Raw genomic sequence first — 23,405 nt, forward strand, 5'->3', positions numbered from 1 at the left:
CTAGTTGCTTTTTTCAAGAATTTGTATTATAAATATGAAGGGAAAAGGCAAGGAAAACTAGAGCTGTCATCTTGCATTCATCATAAATACCTTGAGATCTGTAATCTTTTGTCGTAATCATTATTGTGAACAGTTCAGCTAGCACGATAACCAGTGCCTGGGATGTAATAGGTTCTCAATAAATCTTTAATGGGAAGATGTATAAAAGTGCAGCTTACCTATTATGCTTGCAAAAACTTGTGCCTTGCAAGGCAGGTGAGACACCTGATGATTTACCTCCAGGTCATTTTCAAGTTTGCCCTTAAACTTCAGTGTAAGTCTTCCGACCTCCATCTCCCTCTCCCTCCTGCCATTGTTCTCAGAAAATAATAAGAATAGGTAGAGTTTACTGACACTGGATATTTGTCAGTTTGTGGGGGTACTTAATTTAAAATATTTTTCACAATATGAGCTATTACTGTCTTTTTTTTTTAAAAAAAGGCAGGTGAGAAAACTCAGGCTTAGTAATTGACAGGCGTCAAGATTCAGACCTCTTCCTGTTTGTTTCATACCAAAACTGTGCTCATAATACCAGTGCAAAAGTATCTGATAGTATTAATTTTGTCCTCCAAAGCCAGACTGCCTAAATTTGAATCCTGGGACTTCAGTATCATCTTGGGAAAGTTACTTAACCCCTCCTCCATTTCTAAAATGTACCTAATAGTGTGTCTGAAAGGGTTTGCATACTCTTTGGGAAGACAAGGAAAAAAGACATGAAATATGACCAACATATCAAGTAATTGCTAAATGATAAAATAGAGACTGTAAATGCAAATAGAATTCGGCATGGGGAAATATATTTAAAATGGTTTCTTAAACATTTTTTTTTCAAGTATATAGCAACTTTTCACTTTTTATGCCAGTGACTGGGCTTCTGTGCCAGTTTTGTCAAGATATTGACCTTCTTCTGGCTTAGCTTTTGTTTTCTTATCTACCTTGAATGCTATGGTCAGTCACGTGACTTAGTAACACCTCAAATCCCTTATTAATCGTTATCCTCTCCACGCTGCACCTCTTGTCCAGTACCCAGCAGGTTTGAGAATGTGCTGTCTCTATTCCCTTGGAATGTTAGTGGGACTTGACACTATCATTTATGGATTTCAACATTAGCCAGTCCTTCAATACCGATTTTCAATCATTGTACATAGTCAGCTTCTTTCTCCATTCCCTGGAGGGTATTTCCAGATAGTACCTATGGCTCTTTTACTTGTTAGGCATCACAATGGCCTCTCATTTTACAAATAACTTGTGAGGCTTTAACTGGTGGCTGTTAGACTTCTTGCAAAATTAAAGTGACCTTCACTTTTCCAGCATCTTACCTTTTGATTGTTCCCCTCTTTTGAGGTTGTCTCCTTCCATAGCATCTAATAGACAGTGTCAGTTCTACCCCTACCGGTTCTTCATTTCCTTTTATACATTTTCTTCTTGACTCTCCTATCACTGTGTTTTCTTTCTGGGAGACTTCATTGACTACCATGGCTTTATTTATGAACTGTGTATACCAATGAACTGTACTTTTCCAGCCCAGATTCCTCTCTGGAATTACAGATGGTTGTTTCCAACAACCTATTAAATACTTCCAGCTTGGAGTTCTGGGGCACTTCAGAGTTGACATTTGTCCAGTAGAACCTATTAACACTTGCTTCTCCTGAAACAAAAGACTTAAAACCTGTCTTCTCCTGTACTGTCTTCTATTACCTCTTTCTTGGTGTGTCAGCCTTTTTTCAAGTTTGTCTTTTCTCTATGCTTTCTAAAACCCCTTCTCTATTTCACCACTAGAATTAACTATAAAGGAAAATTAACTGTATGTTTAAAAGAAACCTCAAGATCTTGAATTGCTTTTTGTGTAGATTGAAAATCCACTTTCCACGGCATGGTGTTTTTCTGTAATGGAGTGGAGATAAAATTAAATGATGATCTTTTCCTAACTCTCAAAGAGATGGATTTTTTTATTTTAAGTTTTTTCTAGGTGTCTTAAAATTTTTATTACCTGCTACCACTTTCATCACCATCTTATCATGGGGTGATATTTGAATTAGCTTAAACTTTTATACTTAGTATTTAAGTTTACAAATGTCAGATTTTCGAGGGATTTTCACAATTTGACTGTACCCAACTTCTCAATTTTATTCACTGCCATGGCTCACTTTAGAATTTTAGAGAATTTGTTTCAGTTTCCTGACTACCATTTATTAATTGCAAGACATTCAGCATGGTATTAACAATACTTATCTTTTGGATTATGAGGATTAAGTGAAATAATGCATTTATTCAGGGCCTGGCACATAGTAAACACTCAAGAAATCTTAGCTACTATTGTTTTTTGTGGCTGGTTTACTCCTCAGCCTGAATCTCTTGCTGTACCCAAATTTGCAGGGTCATTCCTGCTCGTCCATACTTCTCTCCCTGGCCCTGGAATGCCATACTCTTTCTTCCTTCCACTTACTGTGACTATTCCTTTTCCTTCAGAAGTTAGCTCTTCTAAGAAAATTTTCTTAGGAGTGGTCCTTTATCACCCCTCCCCTCCTTTACATAGACACTCTCTATTGGAGCTCTTTGGTCATACCTCTATTTGGAACATGAATCTCATTACAATTTGTTTTCCAAACATTTTTTGCTGTCTTTACTGGACTTTGAGCTTTGTTACAGTGGTAAGGAATAATGTGCAATCTGTTGGATTCCAGTGTTACCATTCCTGCCTTGAGCCAAAAGGTTTTCAGTCACTAAACATAAGCACTGTCATCTCATTTAATCCCCACAACCACTCTATGTTATGTCAGCATTATTGTTATTATCAGATACAGAAAGTCAAGCTAGATGAGGTTAAGAAATTTGCTCCAGGCCACTTAGTTTCAAAGTGCCAGAAGTCTAGAATTCCCCACGTTTAATAGCTTACTACTATTCTGTAGCTATCCCCTATACATTTGTCTTTTACTTATAAATAAAAATAGCATTCACTTTATTAAAAGTTTCTTGATGATTGCCTTTGAAGCACTTTTGCTTTATTTTGTAATGTGTTAAACATCTCAAGAACTGGGATTCTACTGATTCAGAAATGTAAAGTTTGATCTGTGTAGACCTTGTGTTCTTCATACTCTATTATATTGCTTAGCAAAATAATTGGGTGAATAAATATTTTTAAGACATTGAATTTTTTATACACTTGCATAATAAATAGATAGTTGGAGTATTTTGTGCTTGAAATAATTAACATTGTATTTTTTCCAAAATTTAATTGTTTTTCACTAATTTGCATTAGCTTTTATTAACTTTATGTGTTTAGTAACATCCTTGAGAGTAATTATGTATCTGTATATAAATGGTAGCCCTTTCTTAGTCCTTTTGTAGGGTTGTTACTTTAAGAACATGTAATAATAAATTTGTATGACCTAAGGATTTCTTATGGCTTTGTATTCAGTAAAAAAATACTCATTCTAATAGCTGGAGGAGAGGGGCTAGTGGTGGTAGTGAATCAGATTATTAAATACAAAAGTATTGCATGCATTAATTTTATAAAGGGTTTAAAACCTTAAAACCTAATTAGCAGTGTACATAGTGATTCTAGTTATTCTCTAAGTTGTAATTGTGGTTTAATTGAGTTGTATCATAAATTCCAAGAGCGAGGGACAGCTTCTTTCAAAGAACAAAGAATAGAGTTGAAGATGAGCAGTGTATATTTCCCCATTGTATAATATTCTTTAAATTTAGTTCATGGGTTTGTTTTGCTTTATTGTTTTCATTTTTGGAGTTGCTTGTTTGAAACATATTCTTAAGTATTCTCATTATAGAGCATAGTAATACTCTAAATCTTACCCCTGTAATGGTGATATTTATATTTTATTTTAGGGAAGCTATGCGAAATTATTTAAAAGAGCGAGGGGATCAAACAGTACTTATTCTTCATGCAAAAGTTGCACAGAAGTCATATGGAAATGAAAAAAGGTAAGATTATTGTTTTTCTGGTAGATAATTAATGGCTAATAATGGCTATCATGAATTTGCAAGTGATGTATTAATATACAAGTAAGAGGATAGTTTCTATTGGGTTAATTTGCAAGTACAAAATGAAAAATGGGGGATTTGTCTCTATTGAAGAGGGAGAAACAAAGTAAATTGTGGCTAATTTTGTAAAGATCCTCTGGTTAATTCCGTGATTTCACAAAATGAAATAATCCGTAGTTTTTATTTGGGGCTGCATGGTGTTCTCTAAGTATTTCTGTGATACATTAGCTCATTCAAAAAGTAGCTTTCCTTTCGGTGGAAAATGTAGTTTTATAAAGAAATGTGACCCCAAAAGTACCATTTTAAAAAGAAAAAGGCTTAAACAAACCCCCAAATTGAATTATGCAGTGATTGTGAAGGAAAGTACTCCCAGCCCTCTCCACCCTGACCCTGTGCCTATTCAGGTTAAAAAACCCAGCAAAGCTGAGCTGGTACTCATACCACATGAATGTGGCACTACAGAAATGACCTATAAATCAGATTAGCCAAAATTAAATTATAATAGGGATTTTAATATTTAGTGTTTGTCTTAGTATTTTTAAAATTTCAGCATTTTTGGTATATAATTGTGGATTTTTGTTATTTCACTTGGTTCCTGGAATTTTCTTGTTAATAGTTTCTCAAGCCTTTGTCTTTCAGACAGCATTTTTGTGTTAAGCATTTTGTAGACAAAGGCTGCTTATGGGGGAAGATGAAAGATTTTTTTGGATTGGCTAGAAAGGCACCAAAACTGAATTGGGAGAAGGAATGAAAACTCAGGTTTGGGTGTTGGATTGAAAGGAATGAGTGGAATCTTAGAATTTGTGAGATAAAGGAGATCTTAGCATATGCATAAGAGAAGGGAAAGGTAGTATATTAATTTACAGGCTGGAAGAATTTTAAATAGTCTCTTTCTCAAAGTCCTCTAAATCTGAGCTGAAAAAAAGGTGAAACTGTTCAGTTGATAATGTTATCCTCAAAGAGGATGAACAGCTGAAAACAGCATTTAGGACTCATACTGCCAAGTGTTCTTTTTTAGTTATTCAAGTTTACTAAATTTCTGATTACTTTACTAATGGAACTTAAATCATCTGATTTAGAGTTAAATATGTGAAGAAGTTGGTACCTGCAGTTTGGGACAAAGAAACCAAATCGAGATAGTGACCCCTTTGTGCATGAAGTTGGTACTGGAAATTCAGGTGTTCTGTCTGCTCTTCCCCCCCCTCCCCCCGCCAATAATGAAATCACGTGTATATAGGAGATTGTCTCCTTCCCCCCAACCAAGCAAAACAGCATAAGTCAATACCCTCATTACTTGAGATGGGTCTAAAGGGTCAGCCTTGTATTTCATAGTGAATCTGAAGAAGGAACAGCTTCCCTTTATCCAGTCACGAGCTAGACATTGTTCTGGAAATGCCTTACAAATGTCTTTAAATTTTAATCCTCAGAATAATCTTGTAAAGTAGGCATGCTTTAATCCCCATTCTGTGAGTGAGGAGACTAAAGATCAGAGACTTTAAATATGCCCAGATTCACTTTAGTTAGGAGTTGATAAAAACCAGGATTAAAACTCCTGGGTCTGTAATTCCAAATTTCATATTTTTTTCATTTCCCTAATTTTCATAGCCTTGCATTTTATGTTTGAGTGTTAATTATCTACAGCAAGGCTTGAAGATGGAAAAGGTACCTGAAGAACCTAAAGATGTCTAAAAAACACAAACTTTGTAAACTTCACTTTGTCTGGGATTCTCTTTTTACCATTAGCAGAGTGAGATTGGGCTGGATCTAATGAAGATAGGAAAACATATGTTCATTGTATAAGCTGCCAACCTGGGCAGTGTTGCTCAGTTTAATACAATTGGATTCATTTATTAACTCATCTATTCTTTATTTCTCACAACCTGTAAGGTTCCAGGTACTGTGCAAAAGCATCTTGGATGGGAATTTTAAAAGTCACTAAGTCATTTAATACTTCAGTGGATAACTGAGGCCCAGTGCAGATAACAGAAGGGGAAGAGCTACTCAAAAGATTAGTCCAGATAAGGTTCCTGTTTGTTAGTCACTGTTAAAAATACAAAGATACAGTGGTTTATCAAGTTAAAATAGGTGATTTAATGGTTAACTGTTATTATGGTTGCCCTTATTTTCAATTTCTTTCTATTATTTGGGGTATAGCCTGGTGGGTCTAAAACCCCAGTCAGAGGAAAGCTCAAAGAATCTTAGCTTCTGACTCCAAAGAATTAAAAAAAAAGATGAAAAAGCCAGAGTAACTACTTTCTATGTTTATTGTATTATTAAAATTTCCAGAAGAGACATACACTAGTTTCACAGTAAAGGTAAAAACCTATTAAAATTACTTGATTTTAAAAAGGTATTAGTCATCAGGGGCTGCTAACACAGGTCAGCCTCCTGGATAACTGGTAGGGCTTCTTACTGGAAGAGTTCTTGTCCCTTACTCCTTAGTGGAGTGCAGCGGAAAGAGGAAGATCTGCTTTCTTTCTTGCATTAGGCATGAGGTAACCTGGGGACATGACCACAGTCATCTTGGCTTACAAAATAACTCCAGTGAATGATGCTAGAAATATTTGGGTAGGAAGTTTTATCCTAAAATCTTAAATCATTCTCAGGATTCACTTTTGTGCCTAATGATGAGTATTTATTTGCATAACATAGTTGGTATCCCACTTAGTATGTTAGTGGCTAGTTTTACTTTTTAATCGAAGAAGGTCTTTTCAAATTGAAAAATAAACTTAAAGAAAAAATTATTTGTCTAGAGGCAAATTTCTATTAAAGATATGGAAATGCCAGTAGACATATTAACATTTCTTCAACTTTGTGTTAGGGGAAATATGAATAATCATCAAAGGGTAATGATTCTGCCAAAATAAAAAAGTATAAATGATGTGTTTGGATTTTGTCTAATCTTATATATTGGGCTAAATAAAAAGGTTTCTTTGAATCTGTAAGGTATTTTCCAGACCTCATCTCAGGATATGAGAAAAAACTTGTTGAATCACTCTCTGAAAATAAAGACTGACTGTGGAACTAGGAAATGAATGAAATCATAAATGTGTGCATATCGCCACCAAGTGGCAAATAAAAGCATTGTTTGTCATAGTTGCTTAGATTAGAAAATAAAGGCACATTGTTTCATAAAGTGTCCTTTTATAGCAGCTGTTAAACTCCAAAGGCTAGCCACTTGGTCAGACTTTTCACTGAATGTTTGGTACATATTGACCAGCTGTCCAAATTCAACGAATCATCGATTCACATACACCTTATAAAGGTGTATGTTAATTTTTCTTTTGTTAATTAGGTGGCATTTTTTCCTTACCCTCCTCCCTTTAATTTCCTTTCATTTGTCTGTAAATTTTTTTCTATTGATGCTTATCTTCTATTTGATTATTATATTACTACTGAAGTTTCTGGAAATGAAGATTTGATTCATTAGCTGATTTTTAGGGAGTGACAATATTGGGATGTTTAAAATATGATTTCATCATCATATGGTAGAAATAATCTTAATGTTTATATTGGATTTGCAATTTTCTTGCATCACAGCTTTCTTGAATAGTTGTAGAGTTGATATAAAAATAAGGCTAGTTCAGAGGCAGTTGAAGAATCTTCATTTTTCTTACATTTATTACAAGATTGGAAAGCACTTTCAATATACAACCTAGGTCAGTGTTTTGAGTGGTAAAGAATTTCTTGTCAACCTGTCTGATTTTTATGCCCTGTTGGTTTCATGCCATTTTATCACAGTACTCTTGAGAAAACCAGCACTACATTTGGTACACTATAGTAAAACAAAGCTTTTCGAATTTTATAGCTGATATACCAACTTACTAAGGAGGCTTAACATCTGTCAATAAAATACTAATAGTAGACAAGCTTCCAAAATTGATGCCTTCTCAACTTCCTGATAGTGTGCCAGCTAGATATTTGAATCTGTGCCATGGTAAGTATTGGGTGGTTCCCAGCATTAGAGGCCAGAAAGATCCGTGGTGCAGACTTGAACTGAGCCAACTCCTGAACTAGCCCAGCTAATCCAGGCATCCCTCCAAACTTGGAGTGACCTGGAACTGAGCCCACTGCCTCGGCTGTGACCTCTATGTCCATGGTGACAGAGAGTATACAGGAACAAAGGCTGCTCTGATTCCTTTCTGTTGGTTTAGATACATATGAGAAGACCCCAGAAGATTTTCATCCTAACTCAGCCTGACCCCTTCGACCTGCTAGGTCTACTTCCCCATTACTCCGGCTTCATCTCCTGTTGTTCTCGTCTCTGCTCCAGCCACGCTGGTCTGTTGTTTCTCCGCCGTCCATTATAGTCCTTTCTACTTTGGAGCCATTGCACTTGCTATTTATTCCTTCTTCTGAAATGCTCTTACCCTAGAAACCCATGGCTTTAGGTCATGATTTAAAGTCATCTTCTTAAATAGGCTTTCTCTGGCCACCCAGGTCTTCTACATTTTTAAGTACCCCTTCCCTGCTTTATTAGTTTCCCTCAGTACTTACCATCAGCTAACAGAGTATATATGTTATTTTAGTCATCTAGCTTTTTAAAATTGTCTTTCTTATTAGACTCTGAGTTCCATTAGGACAAGAATTTTTATTTGTTTGTTTTAACTACTAATATATTCCCAGTGTCTAGTATAGATTAGGGGTGTAATAAATTTTTGTGAATTAATGAAAATTAAATAAACCCAGCTCACTTCCTATAAATTGTATGTAGATTGCCTCTAAAGTAGTCTTTGGTAGAGTTGAGCAAAAAGTAGGTGCCATATATTTTGATTCAATTCAGTCAGTATTGTAGTAGGTGCTGAGAGGGAAGCAAACAGGTAGACACTACTCTACTACCTTTATTTAATTTATTTTTAAATTAATTTTTATTGGAGTATAGTTGCTTTACAGTGTTGTTAGTTTCTACTGTACAGGAAAATGAATCAGTTATATATATATCTACTCTTTCTTAGATTTCCTTCCCATTTAGGTAACCACAGGTCACTGAGTAGAGTTCCCTGTGCTACACAGTAGATTCTCATTAGTATACATAGTAGTATATATATGTTGACCCCAGCCTCCCAATTTACTACCTTTAGGGTGGCCTGAAAGCTAAATCCAGCATGATGGTATCTGTGTGTATGTATGTACACACACATGCCTGTGTACAGTTGTTTATTTTTTTAAGTCTGTACATTGTTGGCCTAAAAAGTGTTAAAAGGCATAAATTATTTGCCAAATTTTAAAATTAGGAATTTCATGTAAAACTTGATTTCAGGCAACTATTGGGAAGTTGGAGGATGTGGCCAGCACTAGGCCTCCACGCCCATAGTTCAGCCCTGTGAGTGGGTGGGTGAGTGTATACTCACATGCTTGCTGATCCCGATTGTTTCCTTGTCATCAGAGCCACACAGCATTGGCTGATACTCTTTGCAGTTAAGCTCTTTTTTTTTTTCTTTCAGTGGGCTTAAAAGATTAAGAAAGAAATTTCTATGCTTACAGCTATACAAAAAGTGGGAATTACCATGAGGGCTGTGTGTTTCAAGAAAGAAGGGAGGGAACCTACTTCTTTGGGTAATTAAGGGATATTTCTACTTATTTATTGTACAGCTGGCCCACCCATTTATATTGCTTACCTGGCTGCTATTTGAATTTACTTGGCTACTATTTGAGTAGGTATTTGAGTTTTCAGGCCCCTTGACGAGACATGACATAAATGTTTTTTAAACTTTATTTTATTTATTTATTTTTAAAATTTTTAGCTGCATTGGTTCTTCGTTGCTGCGCACGGGCAGCTTTCCCTAGTTGCGGTGAGCGGGGGCTACTCTTCATTGCGGTGCGAGGGCTTTTCTCATTGCAGATGGCTTCTCTTTGTTGTGGAGCACGGGCTTCGCACAGGCTTAATTGCTCCGCGGCATGTGGGATCTTCCTGGACCAGGGATCAAACCCGTGTCCCCTGCAATGGCAGGTGGATTCTTAACCACTGCGCCACTAGGGAAGTCCCGACATAAATGTTTTAAAGTATGTGTAAGTCAGTGTGTGATTGAGCAAAGGAATTACACCCTACATAAGGACTGGATTGACGGTCTGAACTATGTAAAATGTGGGGCCTGCCTGAGCTAGGATTTGAAGTAGATATTTTGTAATTACTAAGAGAAGATTATAAGGAAATTATTCTAGGTGGGAAGAATTTGTGAGGGTGGGTTTTTGGCAACTAGCGAAACAAATCTCTTGGTTGTCTGTGAGTTGAAAGGATACAGTATATTTTTCTTTCAGTCATCCACATACAGCAGGTGTTCAGGATGTAAGATATATAGTAATCCAATGATTCATTTTGCTTTTAATTCTTTTACTTAGTTGTATTAGTATTTCGAAATTTTCTACTTTGGGCATTGCTCTGTTTTCCAGGTTAATTACCAAATGAAGTTAAGAGTAATATCCATACCAAGAATGTCATTAATTAATGATACATCATTTTGAGTAGACGTTAATCAGTAACTGCAGATTCTGTGATGGTATACCATGTTTTGTATATGTTAGAGTACTTTGGATTTGTTGAACTGCAGTAGTTCAAAACTCTGAGCTATGTGAAAAGAGATGTTCCCTGCTCTAAAAAATATCTAGGCTAAGTGAATGCATAACATCAATATAGATGAACCTTACCTGAACAAATGGAAGTGGAAGTCTTGATTTCTGTGCTGTGGATATGATTATTTGCATTACAAAAGACTTCACCAAAATGTTTCATTAGGAGCTAACTTTGTGCAGTTCAGCATGATTTTGTATTCATGTGTTTAAGAAAAGGAAATGCTTTCTTGAATGTAATTGCATTGTGTTTTTTCCCCCTCATTGTTTCAGGTTCTTTTGCCCTCCTCCTTGTGTATATCTTATGGGCAGTGGATGGAAGAAAAAAAAAGAACAAATGGAACGCGATGGTTGTTCTGAACAAGAGTCTCAACCATGTGCATTTATTGGAATAGGAAATAGTGACCAAGAAATGCAGCAGCTGAACTTGGAAGGAAAGGTAAAGAGAACCATGGTACCAGAATGCAATTTTCTTACTTGTTTTTGTAGTGGTGATTTTTTTTTTTTCCTTTTATGGCTATTGGTAGCACTCTTTTGAATATATAAATCAGAGCCAGAAATAAACTTCTCAAGTAGCTGTGGTTTAGTCATGATTCACGGAGCTTGAGCTGTTGACATCTAAAGGTGGCACACAATAAGCTTCCTCAGCTTGCTAGCAGTTTTAGCAGGCTGTGAATCAGATTTCTGTTGGGGGCCAGTATAGGAGGCTAATTGCTCATCCATCTGACAGGGGCATGATAGTCAAACAACAATGAAAATACATAGTTCAATAATGTTTTGTTCTACTCATTTAATCTTAGTTTTATACTAGAAACAAAGTATTATGGGTTATAAACATCATAAATGTTTTACTTAGCTTCAGTGTAGAACAGAAATATGCTGTGTAGACAAGAACAGCCATGATTACCTTTACTCAAACTTTTAGGTATTTTCTTTGATTACTTTACTAGGGAATAAAATTTATGAGTTAGTTTTACTAATTGTATTTTATCGATTTAGAAAGCAGTTATTTCAGTCTGTACCTTTAGTTTTCAAAAGTAGTTCTTCAGTGACTTAGCATTAGTTATTACTTTGTTTTCTCTTGATATTAAAATTTGAAAAATGGCTATTTCTGATTTCAGTGACTACATGAATGTCTTTTAAAGTACTGCATAAATAGCTGTTTTCTCATTCAGTAAGTCTTTGTTGAATGTCTTAGTGTTTGCTGTATTGTAGCCGACACTAAGAATGGGAGTTTGCAGGGCAAGGTTGAGGGTGGTGAGCTAGCGGATTTGTACTCTCATTCAATTTTAGTCATTTTACAGATAATGAGCACTGAGAATAAGGAGCCTTCAACCTCCTTCAAATTTGAATATGTTTATGTCATTTGTATCTCTATATTTTTATCATTAAGGCTTGTCAACTATGTATTTTAAATTAGGTTTGGGATAAAACTTATTACAGTAAAGGTTGTTTTATCTTAAAATAGAGCAGTGTAAAATATTTCTGAATTATGACCCTTGAGCCAAGGTAAAAGATATATTTAAGTAGTGGGTTGAACAAATAGGCCTTAGTCATGTCTCATCTATTTTTCTGTTATATAGAAAGTCTTAGTGATATGTCTCTAAGCTGTACATCTAGACATTTGGAACTGTGAATGGTAATTAAATCAGATAGGTAGTAAGAAGCCAGGGATTCTAGCTACCATTGTATATAATTGTGTTAATTGAACTTCATTGCTTGCTTTAACACTTCCAGCTTCCAGCAATTTTAAGGGAGGAAATAACAAACAAACAGCACTGCCACTTGCTTTTCTTAGCATAACGGCTTAGTACATCTTTCTTCAACTTCTGCCATTATATCCTTTCCCCAAGCCCTAGAAATTTGCAGAAGAGAATACCTGAGAGCTCGAGCATTAAATAGTGCTTAAAACACCTACTTACAGGGTAGTACAGTGTCTGTATGCCAAAATTATGTGTTAATATTTAGTTATAATGAAAAATGCTATTAGAGAAGTCTATAGAGAATAAGACTGGTTGAGAGTCAGCAGAAGTCATTCCAGGCAGAAAGAACAGCATAATCATATGCTTGGACCATCAAGGTACAGGAACAAGGTAAGTTTGGGTCCAGGTAGGCAAAGATGGACCAAGCAGTGGATAGATGCTGAGCTTCAGAAAGAGGCACTTTGGTCCTATCTCACTTAACCTCCATTCATTTAAGGTAACGTTATTTTCTTTCAACAGCCTGTTCATTGAATGGTACAATTAGTCATTATTGAAAAAGGAGGGATTTTATTTTGCATTTTTGGGTATTTGTCCTTATTTTAATCTTCATTACAACAAAGTTCTAATATATGCAGCCCTTATTTTATGGTCATGACATTTAACTATATGTTGGTAATATTTTGGATCTGATGTTTTTAATTTGTTAACTATTCATTTCCTCAGTTTATGTCTTACATAGTTGGAGCTAGGTAAGCTATGCAACATGAATGACTTCCCTAATTAGCACACTTGTATTTTTATTTTAAAGAATTACATCCCCTACACCTATGTTGCTAGTATTGTTTTGTTTATATAATTCAAATTCTACAATTCAGATATTTCTATAAACTTTTGTAGGATTATATTTGGTATTTCTTTTTTATTTCAGGGCAGATTTTTTTTCTTGCCTGAAGATCTTGTCTTCAGAAAGATGTTTTTTAAGTTAAACTCTTCATTGTTTATAGACAGATTTATTATATGCCATTTTCTGTTTTAGAATTTTATTAGCTAATTTAGCCTTTTGGTATGATGAAGCAAATGTAACTTCAGTTTTTATTTACTTAGCGTCTTAAAGCCGTAATACTTTCTGAATCAGTGACTTGTCCTTTTTTTTTTCTTGTGAAATTTGAGTAGTTTGTGGTCAGTAGCTTTATAGCTTTTAAAAAATAATAAATTGTATCTGAGATAGCTTTATTAGAATTTTTTTGTGGATTCAAATTACTCACTTTTGTAATTAGGGGTATATTTCCTTTCCTTCCAAGGAGATATATGTATGTTTGCTCTTTCCAAACAAAATAAAGCCCTTTGAGTGTCTGTGTTATGACCCAATTTTCTCTGCTCTTTTTTCCTTTCCTGTTTGCCAGTCTACCTTATCATTTATGCTAGATTTCAGTATTTTCTCTTTTCTGATATAGATCGTATCCCCTAATGTTAACACTCAAATTAAGTGATCTCATCATTTTTAAGTTTTGCCATTAGAATTTAATTGCTTTCATTTAGATACACATTTTATTTTTGTTACATGGGAGTACTCTCCTTTAGTGTATTAATACCTATCTTCCTAGACTTTGTCTTACGTTGTAGAATAATTCCATAGTTCAGGCTTTATATGACTTTCAGAGCTTTTTAAAGTATGGCAGGGCCATGGTTCAGCATCCCTGAACACTTAGAGATCCTGGAGTGAAAGGAGCTGAGTGAGTGCAAAGGCTGTTGTTTTAATTTTTCTTATTACTATTATGAGCTTTATCTTAACTTTGCCTTGTGCAGAACAAAGCCTCTCAAAGCTTTTATCACCCTTTTGAATTTATAAAAACTTAATTGAGTAAAATATTTAAGACGGCACCTAAGTTTTCTTATATAACTTTGCTGTTGAGAAATGCAATAAGGTATGGCATGATTTTTGTTCTGGTACTAAAATTGGCTGTGAGTAATATTTTAAAGATTAAACACCTGGAGCCCATTAGTTATTTTCTAAATGAGTGGCATTTGCACTACTTTTTAAAAGGAACACACAGCAGAGGTAGTCAAGAAACTTGTTTAGCCTAATTTTAAAGTAGAGCAATGATTTTTAAAAATATATATATACATATTTCAGATTTTTAAATACTTAAGCTGTACTTGAGCATTATTTACCCAATCTGGAAAAATAGATCAATAATTTAGCCTCTTCCCTCATTCACAGGGATCAAGGGAATAGGAAAGATTTTAGAATTGTCATATGTAATTGAAATAGTAGCATTTCAGAGTATCTTTATTGTTTTGCAAGTGCTATAACTCTTTAATACTATCCTTTCAGTTACCAGAATTTAATTTCTGGTAAACTGACATAGTACTTTGCTGCGTTTGTTTTCTCTAGTACCTTTAAATTCAGTTCTTTTGGTGATGCGATAGGAATTATCCCATTGGGCAAAGTGTTAGCTATTTCAAAAAATAATGTTTTCCTCAGACTCATGGGTGGTTACTCTAGTGTTCGGCTATACAAGAAAAAACGTTGTATGCACTATTTTGAGAAGGATCAGTGCTAAAATCTTTTACATAATTTAATTGAGTTCTGATAGCCTTCTTTATATCTTATTTGCAGAAAGACAGTCATGGAATTTTTTAACTGTAAAATTTTTTTTTAAATTACTGCTATAACATTGGTAATTCTGTGAAATAGATGTAGAACTGTATAAAACAAGAAAAGACTTTTTTAAAAGCCTTTTTGAGAGGGGAAAACAACACAGTGTTAGTATTTCGTAGACTTGATAAGGAAGACTTTGTACTTTGTTTTCAGATATCAGTACTTTTCACAGTTGGTTTTATCAGCGCTTCTGTGGAGTTACTGCCTTTAAGTCTGATCAAACTTAGACGTGGCCATACTGAGTTGTAGGTACATAGCTGACAGGGTTTTGGTGCTATTAAAACTTGCCTTTTCTTTCACAGAACTATTGCACGGCCAAAACATTGTATATATCTGATTCAGACAAGAGAAAGCACTTCATGCTCTCTGTAAAGATGTTCTATGGCAATAGTGATGACATTGGTGTGTTCCTCAGCAAGCGGATAAAAGTCATCTCCAAACCTTCCAAAAAGAAGCAGTCATTGAAAAATGCTGACTGTATGTATACTTGTTTTCTTTTTTGTCCTCAATTCCCGACATGAACTAATAAGACAAATTCATCTATTTTTTAAATTAAAAATTGCTTTTCAGTAGCCAGTTCCTTTTTTTCAAATATTTTTGTGGTCTTCACTTTATCTGAAAAAGTCATATTCAGTTATTACTGCTGCTTTATTGTCTTTTTCTTTAATTAAAAATGGGCAATACCTGGGGTAGGGAAGTGGTTTTTTTTTTTTTTTTTTTTTTTTTTTTTTTTTTTTGCGGTACGCGGGCCTCTCACAGCTGTGGCCTCTCCCGTTGCGGAGCACAGGCTCCGGACGCGCAGGCTCAGCGGCCATGGCTCACGGGCCCAGCCATTCCGCGGCATGTGGGATCTTCCCAGACGGGGGAACGGACCTGCGTCCCCTGCATTGGCAGGCGGACTCTCAACCACTGCGCCACCAGGGAAGCCCAGGGAAGTGGTTTTTAAACAGAATTGGTTCATCACTGCCACCCAGAGTCATTTGGAGAAATGGGAGTTTCCTTTTGCTGTCATAGTGACTGGAGGGAGTAATGTTAGCATTAGGGTGTCTAAATGTCCTGCAGTGCCCAAGAAGGTTCCCATTCCATAAAGAATTGATTCACTTAGAATATCAAAAGCACCCCTTTGAGAAACACTGTTATATCAAGTGGGCTTTGGAAGGCTGTCCTGAGAACCTGAACAAAAATTTTAATGTAGTTGCACTGGCAGAGACTGCTGCCTCATCAGCACATTTTTAGACTAGCAGATAAATGCTGTTTGAATTTTACAGAACTTCAACCTCTGTGCCCAGTTTTCTTTATTTTAACTTTTTATTATGAAAACTTTCAAACTTACATAAAAGGGAGAAAGTAGTATAAGGTGACCATCTGGCCTCAACAGGTTTTACCAATTCTGTTTTATCATCTCTATCACCACCACCCCTTCCTTCCTCCTCCAACTGCTGGAATTTTTTAATGTACATCTCAGACATCGTATCCTTTCAACCATTTCTGCAGTAGTGACTCTCTAACAGATAATTTTCTTTTAAACATCATTATACCCAACAACAGTTGATGGTAGTTCGTTAATGCCATCTAATGGCTAGTCCGGGTGCAGATTTATCACATTGTCTCAGAAATATCTTTTTACAGTTGTGTTGTTATTTTCAACAGTTGGCTTGTTCAAACTTGGATCCAAACAAGGTTCATACATTTTAATCTGTAATGGTTTCTTCTCTTTCCACCAGCCTGTTTTTCCTTCTGTGTTATTTATTTGTTGAAACTGGGTCATTTTTCCTGTGGAATTTCCATATTCTGGATCTGGCTGATTACGTGTTCCTCTGTCTCTCATATTTTCTACAAACTGTTGGTTAAACTTTTATTTTAGAATTAGCTGATCCTGTGTATGTTCATTTCTATCAGATCAGAAGTCATGTAATATCTGGTTATCCCACTTCTTGTTATGTTAAGATTGGTTATAGTAATTTGAGCTGTTGTTAGTCTAATCCACCAGTTATAAAGTTCCTCAGCGACCTTTAACCTAATGATTTTAGTAGCCCTTCATGATGGCTGCTTAAATCTAGTATTTCATTAGGGGCTGCAAAATGATGATTTTTCTAATTCTTTTATTCTTAACTTTTGCATTTGTTAGCTGTTTGCTTTAAGTATAGTCTATGGAGAAAAGCCAGGATAGGTTCTTATTTACTAATTTGCAGAATAACAATAGTATTCTTTGAAGGTGACCAGTGAGGTTTTAGGATTTTGGTTTATTTGCTTGTTTTTATTTTGTTTTGTTTTATTATGAACTTAATGGGATTTTATGTAGTGGATGGTTTTTAATCTGCTTGGTCATTATTATCATCATCATTTACTTTATATTATGGAAATTTTCTAACATACTAAGGTAGACAGTTGCATGAATGACATGAAACCTCTTGTGTTCATCCTCTAACTTGCAGCAGTGATCTTAACTTCAAGCCAGTCCTGATTTATCTTCATCTGTAACCCTACCCCCCACACACACTTTCCTCTGCCCTCATTTTAGTTTGATGCAAATCCAAGACACTATATCATCTGTAAATATTTCTGTGTATCTCTGAAAGATAGGGTCTCCTGTTTTCTAATATAATTACAATACCATGATCACATAAAAATAAACATAAAACAACTATAAAAAGAAATAGTTTCTTAGTATCATTAAATACCTAGCTAGTGCTCAAATTTAAAATTATCTAAAATGTGGGGGTTTTTTTTAGCCCTTTGGTTGAATCAAAATTCAAATAAGATCCATCAGATACTATTCTATATATTGTGTTGACATGTCCTTGAGTTTTCTTTAATCTGTGGATTTTCTCTACATCTCTCTGTTTCTCTCTCTCTTCTTGTAGTTTATTTATTCAAGAGACTGAGTCAGTTGACCATGAGAGATTTCCACATACTGGAATTTGCTAATTATATTTCCTTGGTGTAGTTTAATGTATTTTCTGTAAATTGTAGTGTCAGAGAGAAACAGAGCTGGACACTAAAGATGGTTAGAAACAGATTTTATTCACTACCCTTGCAGTAGGGAAAAGAGATTTCAGTAAAGAACTGAGCTCAACTCCAAATACAACAAGGAGAAGTGGGGATTTATAGCCAAGGAACAGAGTTGAGGGGATCAGTGGATGGAAGGTTACTAAGAGGAGAGAGACATGAAGGGAAGGGGGATTCTTGACAAACTAGCTTACCAGAATTTTTATGAAGACAGGCCTAGATGATCAGATATAAAGGTGGAGGGGAGGAACTTGAGCAGATATCAAGGATGGGAGGATGGTTTAGCAGGATTCTTGGCAATAACCGGGCTAGGCAGGCCAATGCCAGGGCCCAAGGAAGAGTCCCGGTGGAAAAAGGGCTCAGAGGAGCCTGTCTAAAGTTTGGTCAAGGAGAGAGTCTTTGTCAGTAAATTTAGAAACTTGATCAGATTTAAGGTGGTTGTTCTTTGGTTCTTTTTTGTTGTTTGTTACTGGAGGGCAAGCCTACTTCACAGCGATGTAGTGTTCTTGCATCAGGAGGTATAATGTCATGTATTTAGGCTGTTTCCAATTCAAATTACAGGATTACCTCTTTAATTTTATATTTCTATTGACTCTAAGTTACTTGATGGCAGAGAACATATTTCATTTTCAGAGTATTTTCTTGCTTACATAGATGTGGTTGTTTTTTCAAGAAATTTCATGCAATGCTATACTATAAGGTATTTAGAAGGAAGCAAAATCTCTAAAATCACAGTATCCAGAGGCAGTTGCCATCAACTTTGGTAAACATCCTTCCACACCCCTCTCTATGAATGTATTCCACAGAAATAGATGTGAGCACATGGAGACACATGCTGTCACATAAAAATGTATATGTTTACCTAACAAAACCACAGTATAAAGAGTGTGCTTTCCATTCAGTGATATATCAGGGAGATATTTTCTTACCAATGCATTTAAATATACATTATTCAAATAGGTGAATGATATTATAATTTATTTAATCAGTTTCCTACTGTTGGACACTTAATATTTTAAAAGTAACTTCCTTTTAAAAAACAGCACCGCATTAAACATACTGTGTAACTCTCATTTTATAAAGATTTTTATGGGGCTTCCCTGGTGGCACAGTGGTTGAGAGTCCGCCTGCCGATGCAGGGGACACGGGTTCGTGCCCCGGTCCGGGAAGATCCCACATGCCGCGGAGGGGCTAGGCCCGTGAGCCATGGCCCCTGAGCCTGCGTGTCAGGAGCCTGTGCTCCGCAACGGGAGAGGCCTCAACAGTGAGGGGCCCACGTACCGCAAAAAAAAAAAAAAGATTTTTATGGACATATTATATATCTTTAGCTTGACATTATTGATAAAGAGTTAACTTGATTTTGGGGGGTATCATCTGTATTTTCTTAGAGGGTTAAAAAAATTGTTAGCAGAATCCATTAATTATTAAATGATAGTAATGCATAGTCCTGATTCACTGGGTACTGGTCCCTTCTTGCTCTCCACTGTTGCCCCGCCCCCAAACCCCACTCACATAAATAGGAGCTGTGTTTTCTTTGCAGTATGCATTGCCTCAGGAACAAAGGTGGCTCTGTTTAATCGACTTCGATCCCAGACAGTTAGTACCAGATGCTTGCATGTAGAAGGAGGTGATTTCCATGCCAGTTCTCAGCAGTGGGGAGCATTTTACATTCATCTCTGTGAGTATAAAAATATGCATTTGATTTTTTTCGTGTGAAATTTTTAAATTCTTTTTACTAATAAGACATACAGATATATTAAGTTTTGTCATTTTTATAAGCAGATTAATAAGTTCTAAAAGATGATAATTTGGTCTGTTTCCATTGCACTGCAGTGGATGACGATGAATCAGAAGGAGAAGAATTCACAGTCCGCGATGGATACATCCATTATGGACAAACAGTCAAACTTGTGTGTTCAGTTACTGGCATGGCACTCCCAAGATTGGTATGGCCTTAATGACTTCATGACTGTTTGTAATAAATGTTGGTGGCCTTTTCCCTTTTTGGTTGTATATCTGGATATGTTCAATAGAGGGCACTATAAAGTTACATTAGGATTTATTTTCTTAACTAATGTAGATACATTATTCATTCTTTGTGGTACCTGCTTCATCCCAACACAGGACCAAGTTTTCAAAAGCATAGAATTTCAAATTTCTTTAAAAATATAAGCATAATTTTTATTATTTTATTCTCCCAAAGGAAGATGGATTTAAAAATTAAATAAAATTGGTGTTTCTTACTCTGGTAGAGAGGCATAGTGTTTGGGGCTTTTTAAAACTGTAAAAAACTGCTTTTCTTAGCAGAATGAAGCAAAAGCCCCTCATATACCCTTTGTCATCTTCCCCCTCCTTTTCTGAAGCAGAACACAATTTAGTTATATTAAAGATGGAGGGGGTTTATGAGTAAGTTTGATTCAAGGTCAGGTTGGGGGAGGGGGTTAAGTGAATGGAAGAACTTTTAGTATTACTTGCCTGAATATGCTTTGTATCTCTTTGGTGAAGTATTTCATTGGCTGATCTTTTCTGGGACTATTTCAGCAGGAGCTGGGTTGATCTATAACTATCTAAGTAAATGCATCATATTATTGTTTTTGTTTTATATTTTTCTGTGTCATGGTTGTACAAGGTGATTTTATTTCCCATTTCAACTTCATAAGCCAAAATATGTGAAACATAGTAATATAAATTTACAAAACCTTGAACCTGAGGCAAATTATAAAAAGGGGAAAGGTAAGGAAAGAAGGGTGCATAAATTAGAAAGGAAGACACACCAAAAAACAAGCTGAATCAACATTTACTCAGGTTCTTCTCTTTTCATTCATTATGTGTCACTGTATTCCAAGGATAATGTTTATTTGCTTTGGTATTAAATGCTTGTACTATAGAATCACTATTCAGAGGCCTTTGCCTCTGATCAGCAACAGCTTATATATGGCCACTTAGAAGACAGACTCAAATCTTAAAATAGTGTTTTCACTTAGTTTCATGTAAAGTACCGGTCTGCCTTGCTTGAAGGTCATCTTTTTTTTTTTAATAAACTTATTTATTTTTGGCTGTGTTGGGTCTTCGCTGCTGCACGTGGGCTTTCTCTAGTTGCGGTGGGCGGGAGCTACTCTTTGTTGCAGTGAGCGGGCTTCTCATTGCAGTGGCTTCTCTTGTCGTGGAGCATGGGCTCTAGGCGCACGGGCTTCAGTAGTTGCAGCACACGGGCTCAGTAGTTGTGGCTCATGGGCTGTAGAGCACAGGCTCGGTAGTTGTGGCGCACGGGTTTAGTTGCTTTGCGGCATGTGGAATCTTTCTGGACCGTGTCCCCTGCATTGGCAGGCGGATTCTCAACCACTGCGCCACCAGGGAAGCCCCTTGAACATCATCTTTAATTGAATATTTTCAACATATAAAAGTATGGGGCTCTGATTATAAAAATGTTGCAATAAAAAACCTGATCCAGAGAATGCCTTAGGAAAAGTTGTAGTACCATCGTTAACAATGTACCCGATAAATACCTCTTTCTAGAGATTGTGTGACTGAGGAATTAGATTCCTCAGAGACATAGCTAGGCTTTATATGGTCTGCACTACTTCATGCCCTCCTATACCTCCACTTACGTGCAGTTTTCAACAAAGGCACGTTTTTCAGAGGAGGCTTTCATGTGCTTTCAAGAAGGATGACACTGTCTTAATATCTGAACATTGCATGCTATGCTTCCTAGAATATTAGCCTTATTGGAGATCTTTGCTTGGAAAACACTCTCCCTCCAAGACCAAGTTTCAATGGGATGAATGTTCTAATGAGAAATCCTGGTTTTTAGGATACTTTAAAAACAGACATAGTCTATGTAGGTCTAGCCAACTAACAAGAAACACTGGTTAGTATTTATCCCACTTCCTCAAGGCTGTCAGATGCCCCAGAGGTTTGGGACATCTAAAATCTGTTAGGTAAACTAATCAGCGACATGAATTGAGCCTGGGCATTTACCAGGTATAGTCTAGGAATATGAATAAGATATGTTTTCTGTCCTTAAGAGCTGTATCCTGTTTACCTCAGAAATATAGAAAATACTGTACCAGTAACCTACAAAGCCAGCGTAGAAGAGAGAGAGCTGGTTGGAGTAACATCTGATGTTTTATGAATGTAGAATTCATCACACGTAGCTTGTTAGAACATTCGTACTATCTGGTTTCTCAGATTTCTTTCCTATTCTTAATAATTAGAAATGATGACAGCAAGTTTGATACCAAATAGTAGGGGACATATTTGGTTTCTTTATTGGTGAGACTAGGTCATTCAGCAGTTTCTATGTCCAGAGAACTATTATGGGAAATAAAATTGAACCAAACATGGCCCATGTTCTCAATATGCTTATTACTACTAAGAAGTGGAGAAACAGTGGATTACAGAAATGACAGTGTCATGGGCAAATGTTGACTCTTACGTGGTGAAGTCATAGTTGAGTGTGGTAGACTTACAGTAAGCTTTAAACTTACAACATTCAAAATTCACTTATTTCCCTAAAATCCAAACATCATTAAATTTAAATACACCTTTAAGACTAGCATTGAATGGAAACATTTTGCTTGAGTTTAATTAGTCTCACAGAATACCTTAGAAGCTGTAATTGCTAAAAGTATATTGTCTCCCTTTAAACTCAAAAATTAGTGGTGATGTGAGTAGAATGACAAATATTCTGATAAACTGCAGAGCTAAAAATGTGTAAATATGAAGAATGTTGACTTTAAAAGATTAGGATTTTTAATAGCTGTGGCTTAAGTAAAGAAAAATCATCTTGGAATATGTCCGGTGTGAATCAAGTAATAAAAACCCAATAATATTGCATAATATTAATAGCACTGTTCTGAGCACTTTTACATATATTGATTCATTTAGTCCTCACAATATCTTGTGAGTAGCTACTGTTAAGGATGTCCATTGTGGAGCAAAGTATTACCGTCCTACATGCATACGTGCATTCTACACATAGCCCTGAACTCATGGGCCAGGAACTGTCTAGATGCTGGAGATACATTGGTGAACAAGGTAGACTTTCTTTCCTTTTGGAGCTTACATTTTTTTGTAATTAATTTATTTTATTTTATTATTTATTTTTGGCCACATTGGGTCTTCGTTGCTATGTGTGGGCTTTCTCTAGTTGAGGCGAGCAGGCTTCTCATCGCAGTGGCTTCTCTTGTGGCAGAGCACAGGCTCTAGGCACGTGAGGCACGTGGGCTTCAGTAGTTGTGGCATGCGGGCTCAGTAGTTGTGGCTCGTGGGCTCTAGAGCACAGGCTCAGTAGTTGCACGGGCTTAGTTGCTCCGCGTCATGCGGGATCTTCCCGGACCAGGGTTCGAACCTGTGTCCCCTGCATTGGCAGGCGGATTCTTAACCACTGCGCCACCCGAGAAGCCCGGAGCTTACATTTTGGA

General features: G+C 36.1%; 1 protein-coding gene across 3 annotated transcripts in view; it reads left to right on the top strand.

Annotated features, from left to right (window-relative positions):
• The window catches only part of LOC112400027 (recombining binding protein suppressor of hairless), a 116,314-nt gene that overhangs the window by 85,136 nt on the left and 7,773 nt on the right, over positions 1-23,405 (top strand). For all 3 annotated transcript variants that reach the window (XM_024745543.1, XM_024745542.1, XM_024745544.1), the window contains 5 exons: positions 3,886-3,981; positions 10,882-11,047; positions 15,276-15,450; positions 19,523-19,660; positions 19,816-19,928. In XM_024745543.1, coding sequence (XP_024601311.1) covers positions 3,886-3,981; positions 10,882-11,047; positions 15,276-15,450; positions 19,523-19,660; positions 19,816-19,928 — 688 coding nt within the window. The remainder of the gene's footprint in view (positions 1-3,885; positions 3,982-10,881; positions 11,048-15,275; positions 15,451-19,522; positions 19,661-19,815; positions 19,929-23,405) is intronic.

Source organism: Neophocaena asiaeorientalis, unplaced genomic scaffold (genome assembly GCF_003031525.2).
Source record: "Neophocaena asiaeorientalis asiaeorientalis breed wild unplaced genomic scaffold, Neophocaena_asiaeorientalis_V1.1 scaffold397, whole genome shotgun sequence".
Classification (NCBI taxonomy): Eukaryota; Metazoa; Chordata; class Mammalia; order Artiodactyla; family Phocoenidae; genus Neophocaena; species Neophocaena asiaeorientalis.